Raw genomic sequence first — 24625 nt, 5'->3', positions numbered from 1 at the left:
TGATCCTGGGTGACCATGAGGCCAGCCATCACCTCCACCACAAGTCTCCATAGTCACGTTCTGGGTCAGGTCCCTCTGGGCCAGGAGCCCGTGTTTCCAGCCCGGACCCCAGGCTGCACGGCCAGTCTTCATTTTACTGCGTTAAGCGTTATTGCGAAATGCAGTAAAATGCGTTTTCATCCACAAGATGCAACAGACTGCATTTTCGTCCACATCAAGGGAAGGCTCTCCGCCAGCAAAAAGATTATGCCTCGCAGAAGGCTCAGATGATGGTTAGCGTTTTTTAACAATAAAGTGATTTAAAATGAAGGTATTTACAGGCGGACCTTGGCGATAGTGTGGGCTCAGTTCCAGACCACCGCAGTGAAGTGACGGGCACAGAGAAGCCAGTCTCATGAATATTTTACTTCCCAGTGCATACCAAAGTTATGTCTATGCTACACTGTCATGTCTGAAAAAGCAACGTATGTGCCCTAATTAAAGAGATTTATTTTAAGGAATTGGTTCATGTGATGGTGAGGCTGGCAAGTCTGAAATCCAGGTTGACAGGCTGGACACTCGACAAGAGATGACCTTGTAGTCTTGGGTCCAAAATCTGTAGGGCGGGCTAGCAGGCTGGAAACTCGGGCAGGGTTCCTATGCTGCAGTCTTGAGGCAGAAATCTTTTTTCTCAGGGTAACGTCTTATTTTTTTTTTTTTAAGGTTTTATTGTGGAAGAATAGGACTTTAATGGGGAACAATGTATACTTCCAGGACTTTTTCCAAGTCAAGTTGTTGTCCTTCAATCTTAGTTGTGGAGGGCTCAGCTCAGCTCCAGGTCCTGTTGCTGTTGCTAATTGTAGGGGGCACAGCCCACCATCCCTTGTGGGAGTCGAACCAGCAACCCTGTGGTTGAGAGGACGCGCTCCAACCAGCTGAACCATCCGGGAGCTCAGCAGCAGCTCAAGGTGCCGTGTTCAGTCTTAATTGCAGGGGGCGGAGCCCACCATCCCTGTGGGACTTGAGGAACTGAACCGGCAACCTTATGTTTGAGAGCCCACTGGCCCATGTGGGCATCGAACCGGCAGCCTCCGGAGTTAGGAGCACGGAGCTCTAACCACCTGAGCCACCGGGCCGGCCCAAGGGTAACCTCTTTTTGCCTTTCGACTGATTGGACAAGGCCCACCCCAACGATTAAGGGGAACCTCCTTACAGTCATCTGATTGTAGATATTAATCACATTTACAAAATACCTTCACAGCAACACCTGGACTGGTGTCTGAGCAAATAACTGGGCACTGTGACCCATCCAGGCAGCACCATCACACCCGCTAAGATAGCTGAAGAGCAGGGATGTCAGGATGGCATGTTTTCAGGCATAGCTGGTTCCAGAAGCTCAAAGTCTGGCCCGACGTCTCATCCACCTCCAGGCTGGCTTTCTTCTGTGAGCAGTTCCCACTGTGATAGTTTTCTTCTGTGTGGCACCACCACAGGCAGTGACACTCATATCGTGTCTCCCCGAAAATAAGACCTAGCTGGACAATCAGCTCTAATGTGTCTTTTGGAGAAAAAATTAATATAAGACCTAGTATTATATTATATTACATATTATATTATATAAGACCTGGTATTAAACCCGGTATTATATTTATTATATTATATTATACCTGGTATTACATATTATATTATACCTGGTATTCTATATTATATTATATTACATTACGTTACATTACATTACATTATATTATATTATATTATATTATATTATATTATATTACATAAGACTTGATCTTATATTAATTTTTGCTCTAAAAGACACATTAGAGCTGATTGTCCAGCTACGTTTTATTTTTGGGGAAACACGGTAGCTCAGCCACTGCAAGACAAACCACCTCTCAGCCCACATCACATATCGACCCCGGGGAATACTGACCGCCTTGCCCCCCCTGTGCCCATCGCAGGGCCTCCCCCATACACTGGGCTGAGCGAGGGGCCCGAAGAGAACGGGCAGGAAGACGGTCAAAGAAGACGACACCCACATCGCTCCCTCTTAGCCGTGTTACCCAAAAGCAAGTGCTTTGGTAACTTTTCAGAAATTTTTCTGATGTTTGAAAACAAGATGAATTTATTTTATTTTCTCAAAGGTCTTAAGCCAGGAATCACAGGCCATTCAACCGTTGACAGAAGCTGAGACGATTGCCTCCCTCCCGGTGACACTGCCACCTCGCTGCTGTCGCCCTGGGCCAGCGCTGAGGAAAGCCTACTTCTGAACCCATAACGTAACGGAAGAATCCCCGGGTTCCACTTAATAAAGGTCATTGTTACAGACGTGAACAAAGCCAGCCTTCATTTCTCTATTTGGTGGCCCATTTGGTGAAGCACTTAAGCACCCAGGCCAACATACACATATCGTGGTTTTAATTACATCCTGTGAATTTATTTTTCCAGAGAGAAATATTTCTCAGGGAAATGTCCATAAAAGCGACTTTAGCAGCAGTGTGATTGTGCGTGCGTGTTTCCTATAGGAAATCTGTTTAGTTTAAGTCCCAACGTTCAGCACACCTTCTTACAGACAGGGTCCCCAGAAGGCTGCCCACAGCCCCGGAGATGGCGCTGGGGTGGCCTGGGACCGGAAGCACGCTGGGCATGCAGCCCCTCCCGCCAATGGAAGGCAGGCGGGCTGAGGCCACTCGCTCCCACTGCCCACCATCCAGGCGCCCTTTTGTGCGTGTACACGAAGTGGTGATTGCCACCCCAGCCCCCAGCGGCATCATGGGCTCCTGAAAGCACACTCCACAGGGTCCACCTCGGAAAGAAGGAAAGGATCCCAGATGGAAGGTCTGAGACGCAAGAAGGAATGATAAGCAGATACTGCTAAATACGTGAATAAATTTTAACAAAGTTCGGCTGCCTAAACAACAATGAAACATTTGTCAGCTAAAATCAGGATAGAACTAAAACACCAGATAATAAAGCATATAAGTTAAGTGGGTAGTACTTGTGTTATTGCAATAAAGCTAAAGATGTTGATTAATCTTAAACTGTAAACTACCGGTATTAAAGTCACTAAGGTAACCATTAAAATAACAACCATACAATGCATAAATTCCAAACAAGGAAGTTCTAAAAAAAATGAATAAGAAAAATAGGAAAGAAAAAACTTCTCTTCCCAAAACAAGGCCAAAACAAGAAAAAGAAAAAAATGAGGCTGAGAAAAAACAGTGGGAAAAAATAGAGGCTAATCGTAAGATAGTACAATAAATCCAAGTGGAATAAAGTCTCCAAAGGATGAAAAACACATCAAGGAGAAGTCCGTTCGTCTTCCCAGTGGGTGGGAGACTTTAAAACACCTCTCTAAGTGATGAATCAAGTAGAAAAAACACTTCTGCCGACGTGGATTTGGATGTGACAATCAACAAGCTTGAGACGACGAGCGTATACAGAGATCACATGGTACCCAATCATTTGAAAGTAGATTCTTTCAAACTTACATGCAACACGAAAATAACAAGTGTGGAAGGATGTGGGGAAATTGGAACCCTGTGCACTGCTGGAGGGAATATAAAAAGGTCCAGCCGCTGTGCGAAACAGGATGGTAGTTCCTCAAAAAAAATCACACAGAGAAGTACCATGTGACCCAGCAATTCCAATATATATCCCCCAAATGGAAGCAAGTACGCAAACAGATAACGTGTACACCATGTCCACTGCAGCAGCAGTCACAATGGCCAGAAGATGACAGTCACCCCGTGTCCACTGGCAGATGACTGGATACACACGTGGTCTGTCCATACAGCGGGATGTCATTCAGCCTTGAAAAGAAAAGAAATGCTGACACAGGCTGCAACGTGGATGAGTCTTGAGACATTGTGCTGAGTGAAATAAGCCAGTCCCAAAAAAGGACAAATACTGCATTTCACTGAGATGAGATAGGTCCCTAGAGTTGTCACATTCAGGCAGGAAGTAGAAGGGTGGGTGCCAGGGGCTGGGGAGAGGGACGGGAGTGTTTCACGGGGACAGAGTGTCAGTCTGGGAAGATGAGAAAGTTCTGGAGATGATGGTGGGGATGGTTGCACAGCAGTGTGAGTGTACCTAATGCCACTGAGCTGTACACTTATGATGATTCAAATGGTAACTTTTATGTGATGGGTATTTTACCACAATAAGAGGATAATGACATGTCAAAATGTTGCTTGTTAAGCCTAATAAAGTGATACATTGTGAAAAACAATTACATGGAACTTTTATGAAATTGATACATGCTGGGCCGTAAAGGGTTGGGCTTAGGTGACTGGGTCAAACCCGAGATCAAGAACAAAGAGGTAACAGGTAGGGGTGGAGGCCGGGGAGGAGCATGTGTTTGGCAATGGGCCAAAGAATAAACCACATGGAATGAGAAAACATTTGCAACTGGACCAAAACAAGGTATCCATTCCGTGAACTAGCATGCTGCGGTTAAACAGTGGCTAGAGGACTGTGTAAGTATGTGTGCTTATGCGTAGGTGTCGTATATGCAGAAAAATAGGCGAGATTGTGGAAAAATAATTTTTAATATTTGAAAATTTAGGAAGAGACACACCAGCAACCAGCACACCAATCGTGGTTAACTTCTGAAGGTGGGAATACGAGTCTTGTTTGTTTCCTTCTCGGTGTTTCCTAACTGGACAAATTTTAAGTACGTAAGCAGAAGGCTAAAATGATCATGGTCATTGAGTACTGGCGGCGGTCCAGCTGGGCAGAGGGGTGGTGCCAGCAGCCCTGGCAGCCAGTTTGGTCCACTCAGTGATGCTGCCACTCAAGCAGGATCAAGCAAAGGGCATTGTGTGGGCAGGGAAGGGCACCAGAGACCATCCCCCACCTGGCCTCCCCAGGTGAGCGTGCCACCGGGCAGGACCCTGGATGGGCAGCCTGGGACCTGCCCCTGGAGTTGATGAGGCAAGTTCTGCTCCTTCTGCAATGCCTCCCACTCCCCCTCCTCCCTCCACACGCCACCCACAGTCCTCTGGCTCCGGAGTCCCTAGCCAACGGTGCCAGACCCCTGGGAGACCCTCAGTACCTTGGAGCCCGCTAAACAGAGGGGGAGAGGCCACATCCGAACCCCCTAAAAATGTCTGTTTGAGAAAACAGAGTCTGAAGGAGCTGTAACCTCAAGAGGCTGTTTGTCGGGAAGCAGGACAGGTGTAGCGACTTGGAAAGTAATCAGCACCCCTTCCCGCTCTCCCAGCCGCAGCCCTCCCAGACCTGGCACACCTGCCCTTTACAAGGGCCTGGGGACGGCTAGCAGTGTGGCTCCAGGAACCTGTTAAGGAAGGAAATGGGCTTGGAAGGGAGGACACCCCCCCAGTTACACTTCCAGGGGCTGCCTGGAGTGAGAGGAGGGCTTACTTTTTCAGGGGCCCAGGTCCCTCTGCCCGCCCACAGGGGTGAGGCCTTCCTGCCCCAGCTCCCAGTCAGAACCCAGAGCACCAACGCTGGAGACTGTTTCCTCCCCTGGTCTGGGGGAGGAGAATTAGAAATGTTAACAGTGATATAATCTATAACATATTTTTAAATATTAGGGATATAATTTCCAAGTAAGAAAATACACAATGCTCTTTTTTATGAATTCCACGTAGACAGTTGATGCTCATAGAACGCTTTTGCTGATCTTTGCTGAACTCTTGTATCCGTAGCCAACCTATGTTTGCAGCTGAAAAACAAGTGTAGTTCTGACATCAATGTCGGTGAATAGTCTCATTTATTTTAACAAGTTAAAAAGGGAGACCTACAGGGAAATGCCCCTGCTTGGCAGTGACGTAAGTGACTTCTTTGCTGAACTGAGCAGCGTCTTTAAATCCTGGAAAGAATTCCCTCCGTGTTTGTGCTGCTCAGCGTGATGCCTGCAGACACTACACACTTGTAAGTTTAAGGCACACCACTGTCCCTTTCACTCTCGCAGGCGCCAGCTTCTGTGGCGTGACTCCCCCACCTTGGCTGGAGACACTGAACCGGACCCAAGTTAGGAAGCCACAGGCTGAGGCAGCGACGGTATTTCCACCCTAAGACACGAGATCCAATGAAGTGATGACTACCTTTGTTTTTAACATAATTGCTCAAAGCACTCCTGCAAGCGTAACTCCGTAACTCCGGCTGGTCCCGACAGTGCCCACCCTGCCCCTGGACACCTGGCGCTCAGGCCCTCAGTGAGCCAGTGTCGCGCCCAGGGGCTCAGAGGCTGGGAGGGGGAGCCATGTGTGGACTCGAGGGGCCCACAGGCTGGGCTCTGCCAGGCTCATGGCGGGGTGAGGGGGACCCCTTAACACTGACTGTCCAACTCACCCCGGGGACCAATTCACTTTTTATAAATAGTGTCCTGTGCGTTGCTGAGGAGCCCAAGAATTTTAGTGCCACGAATGGTTGTTTTGGCAGGTGTATTGGTAGGGGACTACCGACATGGGTGTGGTTTTACAGGCGACAGGAGGGGCTTTCGGAGGAACCAGGCCTGTGCCCAGGCCCAGCCCCGGAGCCCATGCACTCAGCGGGGCACAGCTCCCACCACAGCCTTTGTGGCACCACAGGCTGCAGGCGCCAAGTCCGGTGCCACTGCAGATTTTGATTTTGCAACTATCCAAATGAGCTTAACACGTAATATCCCTGGTCTAGGAGTTTTTATTTGAAAGTGCTGCTTTTGAATGCCTCTCGGTGTTTGTACTGAAACTGCCCCAAAGACGCTTTCCTTCTGAGCCCCAATCCCTGGAAATGGAAAACCCCACTGGAAGAATGCAGGCTCTGCTCCCCTCCCCGGGCTCCCCTCCCCCGTATGTCCTATGGAGAGCAGAGTGAGGTCACCTTCGAGGTGGGTCTAGCCACACAGGGGACAGATGGGTGTGAGTCCCAGTGACCAACTGAGGCTGCATGACAGACCATGGCATTTGCGCCTTCACGGGCCCTTCCTCCACAGAAAATATTAACCATTACACTTTACAACTGCATTGATATAAAGGCAAATATAGTAAAACATTTCCTTTGACCTAAAAGTTCATTTTTTCCTTCTACTTATAAAAAAATTACACTTTTACAAGCCCCTAAAGTGCCGTGGGCCCTGGCATTGTGCCCACTGGGCCTTTCCTATGTGAGGGCGTTGGCATGTCAGTGGAGTCAGCAGACAGAGCACTGTGAGGGTTGGGGGAGACCTGGGAGAGTGGGATGGTCCCTTCCTTGTTGGGGGTCGACAAGGTCTGGAAGCAGCAGAGGGAGTATCCAGTAGAACCCTCAATAGCGTCCCTGAGAAGCGGTCACCCAGCCTCTGCTTGCACACCTCCTGTGACAGGGAGCTCACTCCCTCCCCAGGTCATCCACCCCACCTTTGGGCCTTTCTGTCTGAATGGAGACGTCTTCCTTAGACAGAGCCAAGTCTCATCTTCCTCTATTTCTCTCCCATGGGTCGGTCCCAGGCCCACCGGAACAGGTTCAACCCCACCTCCTCTACCCACCAGACCTTTCATTTGAAGACACTGGTCAGGTGCCTGCTCCGGCTTTCTCTTCTGTCAGCAAAATATTGTTTTCAATTCTGAGACGTCCTCCTGAAACACCGTCTAAACATACCGGACAATTTCCACCACCACATCCTCAAGCACACTGTGCACTGTTGTCTTTCTAACGTGTGCCAGTGTGAGGTTGACTTACACACAGAGCACAACCAGCCAACACGTCTATCGAGAACACTGTCAATCACTGGCCTGCGTACTTCACAGCGTGACACACTGACCCTGACATGAACTACGAGGTCAGGGCCAAGTGGACGGGGCCAAGTGAAGCTAAGCGTTCAGGCCACTTGTCCAAAGGCACGAGCTAAAGGATGAGCCCTCCAGGGGCTGAGGGCAGGGCCCCCGACCCGGCAGGATTCAAACCCAGGTCTCTCTCTCTCGCGTCTAAATTCCCAAACGCTCGGCCACGTTCTCTCTCTCGGCAACGCAGTCGGATGCGGGTTCACCTACTTCTTCATCACTGGTCTCTTCTATGAGCTGACGACCTATTGATATTTCCTCCCATCATTCAATGGGGCTATAAGTAGTTTTCTTAATTCAAAAGCCTTTGTCTATTATGAATAACTCTTTGTTAGAGATGTTGCAAATATTTCTCCCCATGTGTCATTTTTAACTTTTGGTTGGCTATATAGAAGTTTTTACATTTCTGTAGAGCCAAGTGTTACTGCCTTTCATCTATGCCTTCTGAAAAATCATACCTTTTTTGGGGAAGTCCTTCACCCTAAAATGTATGTAGCATTTCCTATGCTCTCTGCTGCGTGCTTTATTCCTATACACTACATTGCCCCTCGTAACACACAACTATTATAAATCACAGAACTGTATATAGTGTATCATAATACAAACATTACAAACATAAAATGCACTCCCTCCAATTACTTTCTTCAAGTATTCTCATATTTTTTAAACTCTTTAATTTTGGGAAGTTACTCTTGCATGTGGTATTTTTGCCGTAGGGGTAACCACATGTTCCAGTAACATTTGGACAACAATCTGAAACATTTCTGCTTTGAAATACCGCACTTATCAGAAACTAAATTCCCAGTTATGTATCTGGTTGGGGCTGTTTCATTAATTTACATTTTTCTATACCACTTTGCTTTAATTTCTGTACCACTTTGCTTTAATTACCATAGCTCTCTTTATAGTATCTTAGCTTAAATTTATTCAATACTCTCTCATTGAGATATTTTTTACGCTGTTCACTTTACAGATTAATTTCGGGGAGAAGGTCAGCCTGTGTCCAGGAGGTCTGACCCTCCCTGTGCTCCCCCAGCTCTGTGGGGTCTCCAGCACTGGACCTCTCCCATCCTCCTGGGCACCCCTCCTCCATCTCCCTCCAGGGGCAGCTGAGGGTCCTCCAGAACTGGACATAGGGACCAGGCTGTCCTCGCTGGAGTCCTGTCCCAAGTGGGGTATCCTTCACTTTCTCAGCCTCCTGTTCTAGGGGGCCAGCAGCCATCCTTGCCTGCACCCCACTCCTGGCCCGGGACAGCATGACACCCAGGCCCAGCGAGACCTGTTCCCACCGGGCCCCATCGTCCATCCATCGGGCAGGGTGGGCGGCTACCTGAGGAAACCCGCAGTGAGGGTGGCACTGGCTTCTCCCTGCCCAAACCAGAGAGTTTTATGGACTTCATGAAAACAAAACCAACACTTCCCAGAGCTGTCGAGCCCATCAGCTCTGTGGGGCTCCACGCCTGGCTCTGAAACCACAAACCCCAGGCGGGCGTCTCTGAGGGCCACCACCCAGGAGGCCGGAGCTCACCAGCGGCTGATGCCCTGTTTACGGCCAGCAGGCCGAGGCCACCTGCGCCCGCGTGTCTCAGCCCTGTCTCTCCTCAGGCCCGAGGCCTGGGTAAGGCTTCACTATGAGACCTCAGCCCAGGAGGGGCGTTTGTCTTTAACAAGCAAATTCTACCGTGTTTCCCCAAAAATAAGCCCCAGTTAACATCGTCAGCCAGACGGACGCATTTAGTACGTTATGACGATGTTGCAGAAGATGACATGACTGTGTTTGAATAAATGTAGATTGTTGCACATGAAAAAATAAGATAGCCCCAGAAAATACGCCTGAATGCCTCTTTTGGAGTGAAAATTAATATAAGACCCGGTCTTACTTTCGGGGAAACTCGGTAGTAGCAAGCTATCTAAACACAGGAGGAAAATGTTTCTGGACTTAATGTGCATCTGTGAACATTTCAACAGAAGTGTCCCTGTGGTGAGACCTGGAAAAGGGAGCACAACTCCTTCTGGAACCTTCTGCCCTAAGTCCCCAGGGAATAAAAGACACCCTGGGATGGGGGCTGGGGGGCAGCCACAAGCGCTGTCAGCCTCAGGGCATTGCAGGGATGTGCTAGGCCCCGAGCTGCAGCCAAGGGAGGGCGGAGGCCACACTGGGGACAGGTGCCACCAGAAGCCTGGGCTTAACCAAACCAGAGGGCACCCCCACCCCCACCGCCAGGCAACACGCAGCCGTAACAAGGCGCAGCGGACTGATAACTCCTAACAGAATTAATCAGTGAGTGAAAAGAACAATCGACCTCAATCGATCGAGTTGGAGTAACTCTTAGCCAGTAAGAATATGTCGCGTGCCAGGCTAAGGAAAAACGACGCGATCTCCATGACCAACGAGACTAATTCAACGTTCATCCCAGCTGAAAGCTCCCTGTAAGCCAGCAGAGAAGAATGTTTCTAAGGTGACAAAATTACCTCACCACGGGGCGCTGGAGACACCATCCATCGGTCAGTTACAGAAGGACGATGAGAACCATTATTTGTTTAGCATCACTTTGGGGGTGGGGGGAAGCCATACGCAAAGTCAGAAGGCAAAATGGAGTATTTGCAACTCAAACACAAAGAGCTTCCAGAAACAAACCCAAAAGAAAAAGACCGAGTCCAACAGAATAAAGGGCAATGATCTGAACAGTCAGGTCCCAGAAAAGAAAAATGGCCGTGAGCGTAGAGGTGCTGCCACTCACCAAAAACAAGAGAAGTGGAAGTTAAAACCTGAGTCCTTTCTCTCACTCGTCAGAGTGCAAACTGCACAAGTGTGGCCACTTTCAGAGAGAGGAGTCTGGAGGCCACCCAAGGTCAGCCATCGGAGCTGGGCGGGGGCAACAGGGCACGTCGTTGGGGACGTTTGCGTGGCCTCTGCAGAAGGAGGGCCACCTCCGGATGGACACGTGAGGTCTCCCCGACAGTAGGTAAGTTTAAAACAGCAGGGTGCAGGACAGAGTACACACAGAGTACACAGCACGCAGTACACACAGAGACGCTGTGCACAGTGGATGTAAAAATGTGGACTCACACCTCCTGTCTTCCCCTAAAGAGGGACAGAGGGGATTTAGTAAGAGTGGCTGCCCAGAGGGGCAGCAGGCAGACAGGTGTGGGAGGAGGGATGCCACTCGGTGGGGACCTCTCCCGTCACTGATTATCCATCCATGTGAGTATACATTCAAAAGACAGCACTTTAAAAAGTAATGAAAACAGAAGCAATATTTTAAAAATTATGCTTATGCCACATAAAAATCTGGGATGATTAAGGGTACTGACACATAACAGTACGAGTCATTTTCTTTTTTTTAAAGGATAGATTTTTTGTTTTGATTTTTTTTTTTAATTTTATTGGGGAATATTGGGGAACAGTGTGTTTCTCCAGGAACCATGAGCTCCAAGTTGTTGTCCTTCAGTCTAGTTGTGGAGGGCGCAGCTCAGCTCCAAGTCCAGTCACCATTTACAATCTAGTTGCAGGGGGCGCAGCCCACCATCCCATGCAGAATTGAACGGGTACACTTGTTGTTAAGAGCTCGCGCTCTAACCACCTGAGCCATCCGGCCTCCCCTCCGGAAGCTCAGCGGCAGCTCGTTGTCTTCAGTCTAGTTGTGGAGGGTGCAGCTCACTGGCCCATGTGGGAATCGAACCGGCAACCCTGTTGTTCAAAGCTCGCGCTCTAACCAACGCAGCCGCCCCAAGAGTCACTTTCTTAAAAAAAAAACACCACTCGTCAGAGCCCTGCTGGGTGTCACGCAGGCTGTAGCGGGGGTGTCCCAGGCCACCACACACACACCTGTGGCCTCATGTCCACAGCACGTCCTCGGTCTGCAGCGTCAGCCTCATCACACGACACCCACACACTCCATGTGCTCCCACCAGGGGGCCCCCCCACATGGGGGGGGCTGCGTCCCGTCGGCGATGCCCTCAGGCTTATCCCTGCTCTCTCCGAGTCAAGGCCGGCTGGTTTCAAGCTTCCATGTCCTGAGTCACCTCTAGTGTTCGTCCTGCCCTGTCATTCTCATGCCAGCTGCAGATGACGGAGACCCACTTCACGCAGTTTCATTCAAGTCCGTGGGAAAGATGTTCACGGGAAGAGGTCGGAAATTCCCTGCGACATCTGCGAGCAGACAGGCGCCTTTTTGCTCAGGTCCTTCCACCAGGCACGACCCAGACAGGGAAGCAGAGACAGTCACAAGTGTGAGGTTGGGACGCATCTGCACACCCCCGACCTGGCTGCAGTGTCACGGGCTGTGTGACAGTCGTGCTCACACTGGCCCTCGGTGGGCACGTCTTCTCAGAGGGGCCTTCTTGTCCCTTCAGTGACACCACGTGGCAGGTTTCAAATAGGGAGAGGGGCCAGGCCATTTATTGTCCAAATAGGGACCTGCTGGAGATGGGGGAGGGAAACCTCGAGCAAAGGCAGCTGCAGCCATCCTGAGCCCACCCTGCGAGAGGGAGTCACCGCGCACCCGAGTCTTTCAAGAAATGAGCCCCACACACTCGCTGTGACTGCCCAGCAAAATGCAGCTTTGACGAAGACTTTAAATGACAAACTTAAGTGTTTTGGGACCTGTTCCATCGTTGATGGCAATACGCAAAAGCTTTCTCTAACAATAGAATGGGGAATCTGAGAGTGCAGCAAATAACAAAAAGATGTGAATTTAGGGGCGGCCGTTTAGCGCAGCTGGTTAGAGCTCGGTGCTCTTAACAAGGTTGCCGGTTCGATCCCCACATGGGCCACTGTGAGCTGCGCCCTCCACAACTAGACTAAAACTAATACTTGACTTGGAGCTGACGGGTCCTGGAAAAACACACTTAAATAAAAGTTTAAAAAGATGTGAATTTAACTGGTAACCCAGAGTTAAGCTGGGCGTGCAGGCCCAATGTCCTCTGAGCTGGTAACTGGCTGGCAGCTTTGGGACATGGCTGCCGGGAACCTGGGAAGAGGAGTGCGCATTTTTATCACACTCATGTGCAAAGCCCTGGGCCTCCCTGTGATTTATGGACGTTTTCTTCTGAATGCCATTTTCTCACCAGAAAGACCAACTTGCTTGGTTCAAGGAGCGGATAATCAATTTGCAATTCAGCTCTAATCATGGGCTTGAAAACTCCCGTTAAAGTTTAAAAAGCCATTTAGATTTCTTCTCTTGCTGAATTACAAAAGGTCCTTCTGTATCTCCCTTTATGAACACCGTCATGCAGGGTCTCTGGTCACGTTCCCCGCACCAGAACGCAAGATATGGCGAGACCAAAAGGGAACAGCAACAGAGCCATGGATGGGGGGGGGTTCTTACCACTGTATTCTCAATGGCGGCTGGTCGAGACACAAAAGCAAACATCTGCCAGTACCCCAACAAGGGGTCTTCCTGCACCCCAGTCTCTCTGGCGGCCGGGCGAGACCCAGGAAGTAGGAGCCACATGAAGCAGGATCCACATTATCTGCAATCTGCTATCCACGCTTGCTAACCCCACTTGCTAGCTGCATCTGCCACCCCTTCTCTGCCAACTAACCAACCCCTTGCTAACTGCAGTCCACGCTTGCTAGTATAGCCATGGCAGTTATATCAGTGGCCAATGGCTCACTGGTTACCGCTGGCCAACTAGTCACAGCTGATGGCCATCTACTACCCCAGCCAGCACCTTTCCATGGGAGGCCGAGAGCCTGGAAACTGCTCTCTGGGGCTCTGTCCCCACAAGCACACACAAAACAAGCACCAGGGGATTCTCCCAGGGGCTTGGCTTCCACCCTACTGCAGCACCTGTACAATCTCTCCTCACCAAAATGCCGTTTCATTAATAAAGTGCATCGTAGGACAGAGTGAAACTCGGCCCACCTGCCGACCCCAGATGTCCTGCAGTTCTACCCCTCACACGCTTGCTTACCTACATGGCACGTTGCTGGAGCCGCTGAGGGGGGTCGTGGGGGCTCTCAGGAGTAGACGACCTCCGGGACGTGTCGTGCTCTCTGCATCTCTGCGGGTGGCATAAGATTCCACAGCTGGGAGCCGAGTTCTTCAAGGCGGGCACGTGTGAGCACACGATCTGTGTAGGAGGCCTCATTTCCTAGCCATCCTTGTGGAAGCTCGAGCAAACTGGCCATCCTAAGCCTGTGGCCGCTGCCATCAAGCTCTTATTCAAAAGCTGGTAGAGGTCCGTCCGGGCCATCTGTCCTTTCACTCGTGTGCCGTGCCACTGGGCACGTCAGTGGAAGACAAATCTCACTCAGTGCAGCGGCTTAAAAAGAAGTGCAGGCACGTTTCAGGCGCCCTGGCAACAGCCGCCCAGCGGCCAGACCACGCGGAACCCTAAACTGCACGTCGTCACGTAGTGACATCAACTCTTCACAGATTGCAATCATTACTATTTTTCTAAACTGCTTATTGAAAAGAAAAATAAGTATGAATATCAAAGAAGAAAGCTTGAATGTTAGCCTTGAATTATTTTTCCAAAGGTTTGTGTATTTCCTTTGAATATAAATTAGCGTCAGCTCAACCTTTAAATTAAAATTTCTGAAGTATGACTAGTACTTCCTGAAAACTGATAAACCAAAGTAGAGAAAACATTTAATAATCCCATTTGTGTTTTATCAAAATAATAAATAACATCAGGATTTAATTTGTGATAAGATACAGGAAAAATCACATGGAGACTTTCTAAAACCTCACGAATGATCAAATTTCTAATAAATGCCTATCTGTCATATAAACTTTCAATTTATACAGGAGAGATAAGTGTCACAAGAAGAAATAAATTTCCCTGAACTTTCTTCAAAGTGAAACAAAATGCACAAATTTGAAAATAAAAAAATACAAATGCTTATAAATTTTTTCCACGTGTCAACTGAATTGCACAACCGATACATTTATAGAAAAAATATGTGATTATTTTTAATGATTTATGTATAAAAGAAAAAATAAGTTTTATGATACAATTTGATAGACTACTTCATACAAAATTTTACCCACATACAGTGCATGTAATTTTTTGCAACATAAAAATTCTAGTCATACATACAAATTCATAAAAGGCAGATATCTTAACTTGAAGCAAAACAGAGTCCATTGAAGGCTGTGGCTAAGTCATTTGAATTTAGTGGAAGAAAAGATTATAAGTGTATGAAGGGCTAGTAACTAACATACCTCCCCTCCCCCAATAAGTATTAAGTATAATCTGATCAAACAGAATTTTATGGTGTATTTTATGGAGAAGAAGACCAGTGTTTCTAAATGGTATGTCTTAATAATCTGATCTTGTACTTGGCTTAGAAAATCATATAACTACCTGAGTAAAAGATTCATTTTGGAAATCACACTAAGAAAAAACTAAACTGGGCCATTTGTGCTGATCCTTAAAGAAACAAAACCTCCTCAGGCAGTTCTAACACTTAACCTGGCACTCTTGGTTTACATAATAAGCACGAGATGTCAGAACCCAGACCTAAGACCAGTAAACATGTCTCCAAATAGTGAAATCCTTTGAAACCACACTTGAAGACGTATTTACAGAATTATATGTATGTGAAAAACTAAATACAAACCATGTTTTAAAAAAAAACAAACACTTTTGCTTTAAAAAATAATTTCCCCCCCAAAATGGTCCTATCAAAAAATGTTGTAAATCCATGCATCCTTGTAAGTCTTCCTTTTGCCATTTTCCCTAAGCTACCTGTCTCTCAGGTGCACAGGTGCACACACCTGTGCGAAGGAAAGGACATGGCACCAGTTCCTTGGAGAGCAAGCCCTCTTCTTACAGAGAACAGGGACTCCTGCCGAGCCCCAACAGCACCGCCGTGGGGAAAAGCAGGGGCAAATGCTGAAGAAGGAGAGGATGGCCGGGGACAACCTCATGTCCAGACAAGGTCATGAAGGCCACCTCTAATCTCCTTTTGAAATTTATGAACTTTGAGGGCTAGAAACACAAGCAAAAGATAATAGGGACCAATAAGAAAATTACACAAAGAAGCACACGCAATTATAGAGAGGCTAAAAGAAAGTTCACATGTCCCTTTATAAAGGTATAGGCTGAAATGAACGCTTTGCAAGTGGAAATGAACTACAAATACAGTTCGTGCATTTTCAGGCCTCACTCTATTTATAAAATGCCTATCCTCCTTCATTCAGTGCTTGACTTATGGAAGTCCTGTCACTAGACCTGAAACCTGAAGTCAACGACTACGGTTTGCCTTGGTGTGCCAAGGCCACTTACTGCCTGAAAATTCTGGTACAGAACTAAACGCAACAGTCTACTGCAGAAACACACAGGACAGGCTCACAAAGAAACTTCTCACACAGACGTTTTGAAGAGCTATTTATAACTAGCAAGTATTCTAGCTGGAGGAAGGTAGGAACACACACGGTCTTTTCTATACACTAATACATCTACAGTTTTAAAGCTCCGAAAATTAGTTGGATAACATTGGAAACCATTCATTTTCTTAGCAAGCTGACAGTTCAAAAGGAATGACGTTCTAGCCTCCTTTTTATTTTCCAACTGAAGATGACTTCTAGTCTTTGAGATTTCTGAGCTTTCACCTTCTCGAACTCAAATTGATGCTGTACACCATTTTCTGAATTTTCTCCTCGTTCCTCAGGATGTTGGCCTTCACAGCACAGATCTTGTCCTGCTGGTCTTTAATCAGCTGCTCCAGCTCCGCGAGCTGGGCCCGTAAGGGCTCCACGGTGCCGTCTGTGATGCTGCCAGAAACACAACCAGTGGCTGGTAAGTATCCTGGCTCATTTTAGATTTGCTCCTTCATTATACACTGAAAGATGACAAAAGGAAACTACTGATCGCATCCAAAGAAAAAGGGTAAAATCAGAAACATACTACAATAATGATATAAAGAGAAAAACCTCACACCTGGGAGAAATTTAGATTATTTTCCACAACCCCCACAACCCAAAATGAAGTTGAACATGAAATTTAAACAGCGCGGGCTGATATTTCTTCAAGTACTTAAGTCACAGGTGTCACAGAGAGCCGGGGGACGGCAGGGAGGTGAGCAGCGAGACCCATCAACACGTGGACAGCCCAATATGCCCCCCAACCCCCTTCCTTGCTGGAATCCCAACCTCAAGGGGAGGCTCACCCAGCTTCAAAGGCTTCCCAGAGGAAGTCTCCATGATTCACTCGCTCAAGACATGACAGGAGGCCTTTCACTATGGGTTAAGAACTGGGGTGACACTAGAAATACTTGGGAAAGCCAGGTCAGACTTAATCTTTCCCTTTAGGTTTTTTAAGCACATAAACACAAAACAAACAAACAAAAAAACACAACAGCTTCCTACCATCCTACTGTAAAGCAAAACCAGGTTTTTTAGGGAGGAAATGTCTGCAGTGATACTTTTTAACACCTTACATCAAAATGTTAAGAGCTAACCAATTACGGGCATTCCTGCTTTTAGAAAGTTCACGTTATGCCACTTCTCTTTCACAAAAGACCTCTGTTAGTACAGGTTTGGGCTAACCAGAAGAAATCCAAAGGGTTCTTGCTTTTACAAGAAATGCAAAAAGTGAAAATAACGGTCAGCGCCTGTTTGGCAGCCGCCAGCTCCTCCAGGAGCCAGACGCTGCGTCTCAGCGCCAGGCCCAGCTCTCCGACCCCGTCAGGGAGCACCAGTGCTTTACCCGGTTACTTTGTGCATTCATTAACAAGTGTGTCCTACGGCGGCAGAAAAGCCAAAGGGAGCTTCTAAGGGTGTGACACTTAGCATAAAAGTGGATGGAATTGAGCGTTTCTATCACGGTGAACGATATAAACACCTGTGTGCGTTGAACCCGCAACCACGCATACCATTTACACACAGAAAAAGAATCCTGAAAGCTGATGCAGTTACTATCGGTTCTGCAAGTAGCAAAGGGGTCTTAGTCAGAACCCCAGTAATAGATAAAATGGGCAGTCTGTTGCTTGAGTGGACTGACTGGTGGGTGTGTATCTATCGTATGCCTCCTGCTTTGACCACATGACAGGGTTACGTGAGGTTTTACGTGTTACTTGGGATGATTCGGTGGGTGATTTTTTGGGGTCTGGCAACGCTCAAAAATCTTTGCTTTGTGCCATTTCGGCTTACGAAAGGTTTCAGAGGAACACTCTACTTTTGGATGGGGGTGACCATAGATCATTCTAGAATAGGCACCAAAAAGTTCTCAGTGATTTCTAACTTCTTTCATGCTTACATTTTAAAATTTAAGGGGCTTTTTAAGAATAAGCAGACTAATAATAAAGAGTAGGACTTCATTATAATATAGCTTTTTATTATATGGGTTTGGGGATATCATTGAGTCATATTAAGTGTTTTCTAAAACACTTAAGAGTTGATATAAAATTATATGCACCCCAGATTCACTGATTATAAATACAGAATGTCAAACACTTCCCTAAAATAAATCTCTTTTTAGTGACTATTATATTTCTTTCATAGGAGCAATTTCAAAATACATTCATCAGCATTTCTTTCAGAGTAAAAAACTAAAATACTTTCCAACTATAAACAGTTATAAAGCTTTGGGGATTTTGATAAAACACATGAAAAACATGGTAGCCAAACTGCAAAGTTCCCTATATTTTTTAATGTCTGAATCTGTTATGCGTGCGAACATGAACTCCAAATCTTCTCCAATTGCTACAAAGAAATGCACACTAGGACTGGAAAGCAGCAGCAGCAGGTTTCCTTGGGGGAGGAGGGCTGGGAGGTGGTGCAGGCTTGGCCCCGCCCCCTTCTGGCCCCGCCCCGCTGACCTCTGCTCCTCCCGCAGGGCCTCTGCGTGCTGCTTGTTCTCGCTGTGCCACAGCTGCAGCTCGTGCTGCATGGCGTCCACGTCCTCCTGCAGGTAGTCCATGGTCTTGCCCAGGGGGAGCGCACTCTTGCACAGCGTCTGGATGGACACGCGGAGCTTCTCTATCTCTTTGGAGACGATGTCCTTTTCCTTCTTCCACACAGACTCAAAGACAGGCAACTTCTCCTACAGGCAGTGGGAAAATATGGAGAGAGAGACAGAGACAGAGACAGAGAGAGACATCCTCAGTACTAAGGCAGGATGGCAGGGGAGTGGGGACAGTGCTGGCCCAAGACCCTCCAGCCTACGTGACACTGCTTTGCTTCTGCGAACGTGAGGCTCGGGCCAGCAGCAGCCTCGCGGTACCAAGCGCTGTGTGAGCAGTAAGCAGTGCGGGTGAGGGTCCATTCCTTCCCTTGTCAGAGGGTAGAGGATTCTTTACTTGGAAGGCTGTCGGAGGGGCAAATTTCTATATGTTAAGGTGTTATTTCCCAAATGACCAGAAACTTATAGTAGCTATGGTTACACAAGCTTAGGGACACCAATGATTTTCCCAAATGCACTGCTGAAAAGGAAGTCTGAGCCTGCATCTCACTACTTGAATGCACCACCTTTGTACCTCAAATGACTCTGAAACCCAGCTTGCCAGGTGGAAGGAGGAAAGGAACCCGCAAGAGAGAATACTGGTGATGGGGAAGAGAAGGGTGAGGGTGTGGCCCATGGCACCAGGCAGGGCCCCGCGGAGCTCAGGCTGACGCTGCACTGAGCCGCTGGTCAAGACGGCTGGTACTCGGAGGTCTGGGGCCCTCGGGGGCACACTGGTGCAGGGTCGGGCTGGGTGGGGTGGGGTGAGGTCACACAGCAGGGCTGAAGGAGGTGAGGACCCAGAGGCCACTGGGAAACCTGCTTTGGTTTTGGCCTGGTGTTCATTGACAAGCAACTTCAGGATTCTCTTTATATAAGCTTTTATCACAGACATCTCTGAATTTCAAAAATTGATGCAAGTTGATAATAATGAATAAGCAGTTTGCTTGGGACACCTTTCCTGGGAAAATGAATGCTGTTTGCTCAGGAATCCCTCCCCAGCGCTCCTGCTCCTCAGCCTGCTTGTGGCCTGCCGGCGTTACCCACTCCAAGTCTGAGGCAAAGGCATTCAGTTCTAATCAATGGCTTATGTTTTACGTTTGAACTTGCTTTACTACTAGAAGTAACCACTGTGTTATTTCTAATGCCGGTTTCATACTGCAGGCTCCAGGAGGGCAGGGACCCTCTCTGGATCCGCTGTGGTCCATACAGGGGCTCCTTAAATATTTGTCAAGTGAACAAATGAAGTGAATAAATAATTCACCTGCCAAGACCCTAGCCCCACCACCTGCTGACTTCTAGCAAACATATGGAAAGCCTGAATATAACACCTGGCACATTGGAAATGTTAAATGAAAATAAAAGGTAAAACTCATAGAGCTAATGAGTGAGTTCATCAAGGCTGCATGATATAAGATAAACATACAAAATCAGCTGTATTTCCATTTGCTCAAAAAAGGGAAAATACTAGATGTCAATCTACCAAAATGTGTATAGAACTTGTATACTGAAAACTACATAATACAGATGAAAGAAATCAAAGAAGATCTAAATAAATGGAGAGACATACCATGTTCATCAATTACAAGATTCAACATGGTAAAGATGTCAATTCTCCCCAAACTGATATACAGGTTTAACACAATTCCTATAAAAGTCAAATTTTGTTTTAGATATAGAGAAGGTTACCTTAAAATTTGTGTGGAGAAGCAGAGGACCTGCTAAAACCTTCAGAAAGAGAAGACTAAGGAGGGAGCAGCCAGTCTACCCAATTTCAGGACTTAGGAGGTAGCTACAGTAACCAAGGCAGTGTGTGCTGGTAGGACAGACACACAGACCAATGAATCAGAACAGAGAATCCAGAAATAGATCCACGCCAATAGGCCCAACGGATGTTTGAGAAAGGTGCAAAAGCAATGCAGTGGAGGAATGGAGTCTTTCAACATATGGCACCTGCACAACTGGACATTCACACGGGGGAACGTGAACCTTGACCGAAGCCTCCATATCTTACACAAAAGGTAGTTCAAAATAGATTGTGGACTTAAATGTAAAATGTGAAACTATGAACCTTTTGGAAAAAAGGAGGAAATCTTTGGGATGTAGGTCCAGACAAAGAGTTCTCAGACTTGACATCAAAAGCACAATCCATTAAAGGAAAAAGTGGTAAAATACACTCTCTGAAAATTTAAAACTTTCATTGTGCAAGAAACCCTGTTGCGAGGATGAAAGATGAGTTAGAGAGTGAGAGAATATATTTTCAAACTGTAGATCTGACAAAGAACTAGTATCTAGAATATATAAATTTTCCAAACTCAACAGCAAAAAGCAAACAATCCAATTAAAATATGGACAAAAGACATGAATAGACATTTAACCATAGAGGACACACAGATAGAGGACAAGCACGTGAAAAGATGTTCAAGGTCATTACCCTTAGGAAAATGCGAACTAAAACCACACTGAGATGCCATCACTCCACACCCATCAGAATGGCTAAAATCAATACAGTGACAACACCACAGGCTGTGAGGACGCAGAGAAGCCGGATCCTTGTACACAGCTGGTGGGACTGTAAAATGGTGCAGCTGCTCTGGAAAAGAGTGTGGCAGTTTCTGTAAAAACTAAACATGCAATTAGCACAAGGCCCAGCAAGTATTCTCCTAGGGAAATGAGACTCATGTTCACACAAAAACCTGTACACAGATGTGTACAGAGGCTTTATTCAAAGCACCCAAACCTGGAAACGGCCCATGGCGCTCAACAGGTGAAGAGTTAAATGAATGGCTACATCCATACCATGGATGGCTCCTCGGCCATAGAAAGGGGTGGACCGCTGACTCCCACAGCCGCCTGCATCTCCGAGAATTATAATGAATGAAAGAGGCCCGTCTCAGAGGATTACACGCTGTATGACTCCACTTACTACAGAACATCCTTGAAACGACAAAATTAGAAAGCTGGAGAACAGATTGAGGTTGCCAGGGGTTACAAAGGAGGTGGGTGGAAGGTAGCGGGTGGGTGTGGTTGTAAAAGGACACAAGGGATGCTTGCAGTTATGGAAACTGTATCAAGGGGAGCACGTCGAGTGTGACATCACACTACGGTTGTGCAAGATGTCAGCAGTGGGGAAAACTCAGGAAAGGGACCTGGGATATCACCGTTATTTCTCACAAGTGCACGTGAACCTACAGTTACCTCAAAATAAGTTTAAGGAGAGCAAAAGGGTAATGGTAACATAAATGCCTTTAAAATGCTACGTGACGAAAATGACTCTGATACAATTATAAATTACTTCCCAAGAAAACGTGTTGACTTTATTATAGGCAGATGAATAAATCTCTCATTGACTTAGTTGAGAAATTGACAATGCTATTTAAGCCCATTCATAATGATTACTAAGAATTCTAATGTCTTCAGCACATGTGGCCTCTACTGTAAAACTGTTTAGGGCTCAGAACCCAGGATGGGAGACGAACATACATAAATGTCGTAGGGATCCCTGAGTTACAAGGTGGAGAGGATGCTGTGGCTATGCGGTCAGGCCCCTCCATTCCACGTCGCCTCATCCAGCTCCATGTCCCTGCACCGCAGAGCTGAGCAGAACTTGGAACGCTAATCCTAAAGTTAATAACTTTATTTTTAAGAGGTCAAGAATTTAAAATCAGATACATCTGGGCTCGGGTTCTGATAGTCAGGAGAGACTTATTGCTGCAAACTCGTTGCTGCAAAACCTCAAAATTCTGGCATTTTTCAAACTTTCATTTGAATGGCCGCGGCAGGGTGGGGGTGAACAGGTCAGGCGGTGATTATGTGCTTAGAGAAGCACACCCTCTGACGACAGACTGATTTATACACCGCTTATGCCGCTCCATCAGCAACTTTCCAGGAGAACGGAACCGTTACAAACCCGTTTCATGGACTTAAGATGTACAATAAAACCTGAGAACCTACTACCACACTCACCACTCAGGAATCAGTCATATGCAATATGCTTAGTTTTTGAAAACGGAAGACCAAAAAATAATGAAACTACGTAATGACAGAAAACACCACCTAAAAACCCCAGAACACGGGAGGACTGGTGGGAAAGGCAGCGCGTGGCCGGGAACAGGCACTCTGCAGTCGTGCGGCCAGTGCCAGCCCAGCTTCACCACCTCCTCACGTGACGGCCTCGGGAGCCTGACCAAGCACCGTGCCTCGGTTTCCTCACAGTAAAATGGAAGTAAAAACGTTCACCCTGCAGCTAAGATTAAATGGGGTAACATGAAACAGGCAGCTCAGTGCCTCGCACACAGGAAACCCTCCCTAAAGCTGACCGTTGTCCTAAGTTTACCCACACGAAGAACAATGCCACAAAGCCCCACATGGGGAAGCGTCAAGCTGGCTGCAGTGCGGAGGCAGCTCGCACCGCAAGGCACCATGGCGGCCATGGGTGCACACGGGAAAATACGAGTGTGGTTATATATTGTCAGCACCAACGAACAGGTGGTTATGTCCAGCTCCAGGAAGACAAGTCCTGTCATCAAAACACTATTTATCTTACTTACTGACACAGTCCCTGCCCATCTCCACTTTGTAAGTATAAACAAGCCACACCATGAAATCAGACCTCAAAACTTTCCTGAAAGATGCGATTCTGAGCTCAGACACCGGCCCAGAGCCATGCTGGCCGGCCCGAGCACGTGGCTGTGGCACTCTTGTCATGGGATCGGTTTCTACAGGCGATAGGGGTGGCAGCCATGTGTGTTTCACGGGACATGTGTCCACCCTCCGGTGCCCTCCTCCTCCTGCAGGCTGCAGACGATTTACTCAGCTGGTTTCTGGCAGGACGCCTCTGGCAAAGCGTGTCAGCGTACAGAGGGGGCCAAAAAAACTATATAGATTTTAAGAAAGGAAAGAACTGTATCAAAGTTGTAATATATACTGATAACGAAAGGTGAATACAAGTCATATGTATACTTTTTTTTTGGCACCCCGGTATAAGCATTTTAGAAAAAGTGACTTTCCAAGAGTTTTCAGCTAGTCACTTTGGGATTTAATCTTATTTGTATTTACCACATCCACACTTGTTCCCAGAGTGATTTTTAAATCTAAAAGTATTTCTTATACATCTCTCATTGACCTGAGAGATTTGCTTCTCTAAGTTTCCATTTCAATGCTTTGGGAGAAGAAAGTACTATTTCTAAAATTATACCTTCAAGCAGGACCCTCAGATACTGCCAGCCATCTCCAGGAGCAGGACCTGGGGCACAACGGGAGGGCTGGTGGCTCCTGCCCCTGCCCTCCACTCTGCCTCTGGATCTGAGGGTCCCGCACACCAACGAGCGGGGCTTTCCCTACAGGAAGCAAACCCAATAAACAAAGCTGTGATTAACTGGGGGGTAATAAATCAGAGTGAGTATGTGCTTTAAATAACATACTCTCCTGTGACCTCAGGCACTAACCTAGACAATCTGTCAAAAGTGCCTTGTTTTCATAAACCGAGGAATGCCTACATCCAAATTAGAACAGAAAAGCAGAGACCAACAGAGTAACAACTATGTGAGTGTTCTGTTCACCCAGAAATATCACAGCGCCAAACTCCTACGGAAACCATACATTCACCTCTGACGCAGGTCACACCGGCTATCATGAACGCAAGGTACAACAGTCTGCAATCAAATGCGTTAACCTTTACACACACACAGAAAAGCACCCAAAGCAGAATGCACGGTTTAACAAAACAATAGAGTGACACCTGCAGCCTGGGTCAAGAAGGCAAGGCCTCCGGGGTCCCCGAGGCCCAAGGTCACCACCGTGATGCCCGGAGCTCAACCAGCCCTGGGTGTACAGCACGTCCTGCTGTTTGGTCCCCTGCTCGCCTGCTGTATTCGTACACGGCAAATGGCATTGCAGTACCCACCCGTGTGTGTCAGCCTCTCCTCAACAGTAAATTTAAGAATCAACCATGAGTCACAAGCATGTGCATTTCATTCACTTGC

The 24625-nt window shown here is 47.2% G+C and overlaps 1 protein-coding gene across 2 annotated transcripts in view; it reads right to left on the bottom strand.

Moving 5' to 3' along the window:
• Positions 1–14226: 14226 nt before the first annotated feature.
• The window catches only part of TRAF3IP1 (TRAF3 interacting protein 1), a 52363-nt gene continuing 41964 nt past the window's right edge, over positions 14227–24625 (bottom strand). For both annotated transcript variants that reach the window (XM_081050658.1, XM_081050657.1), the window contains 2 exons: positions 18520–18743; positions 14227–16474 (listed from right to left, as the gene is read on the bottom strand). In XM_081050658.1, the coding sequence (XP_080906784.1) occupies positions 16309–16474; positions 18520–18743 (390 nt within the window). In that variant the 3' untranslated portion in view covers positions 14227–16308. The remainder of the gene's footprint in view (positions 16475–18519; positions 18744–24625) is intronic.

This window comes from Rhinolophus hipposideros (genome assembly GCF_964194185.1).
Source record: "Rhinolophus hipposideros genome assembly, chromosome: 6".
Lineage (NCBI taxonomy): Eukaryota > Metazoa > Chordata > Mammalia > Chiroptera > Rhinolophidae > Rhinolophus > Rhinolophus hipposideros.
This window is presented reverse-complemented; position numbering and strand designations above follow the sequence as displayed.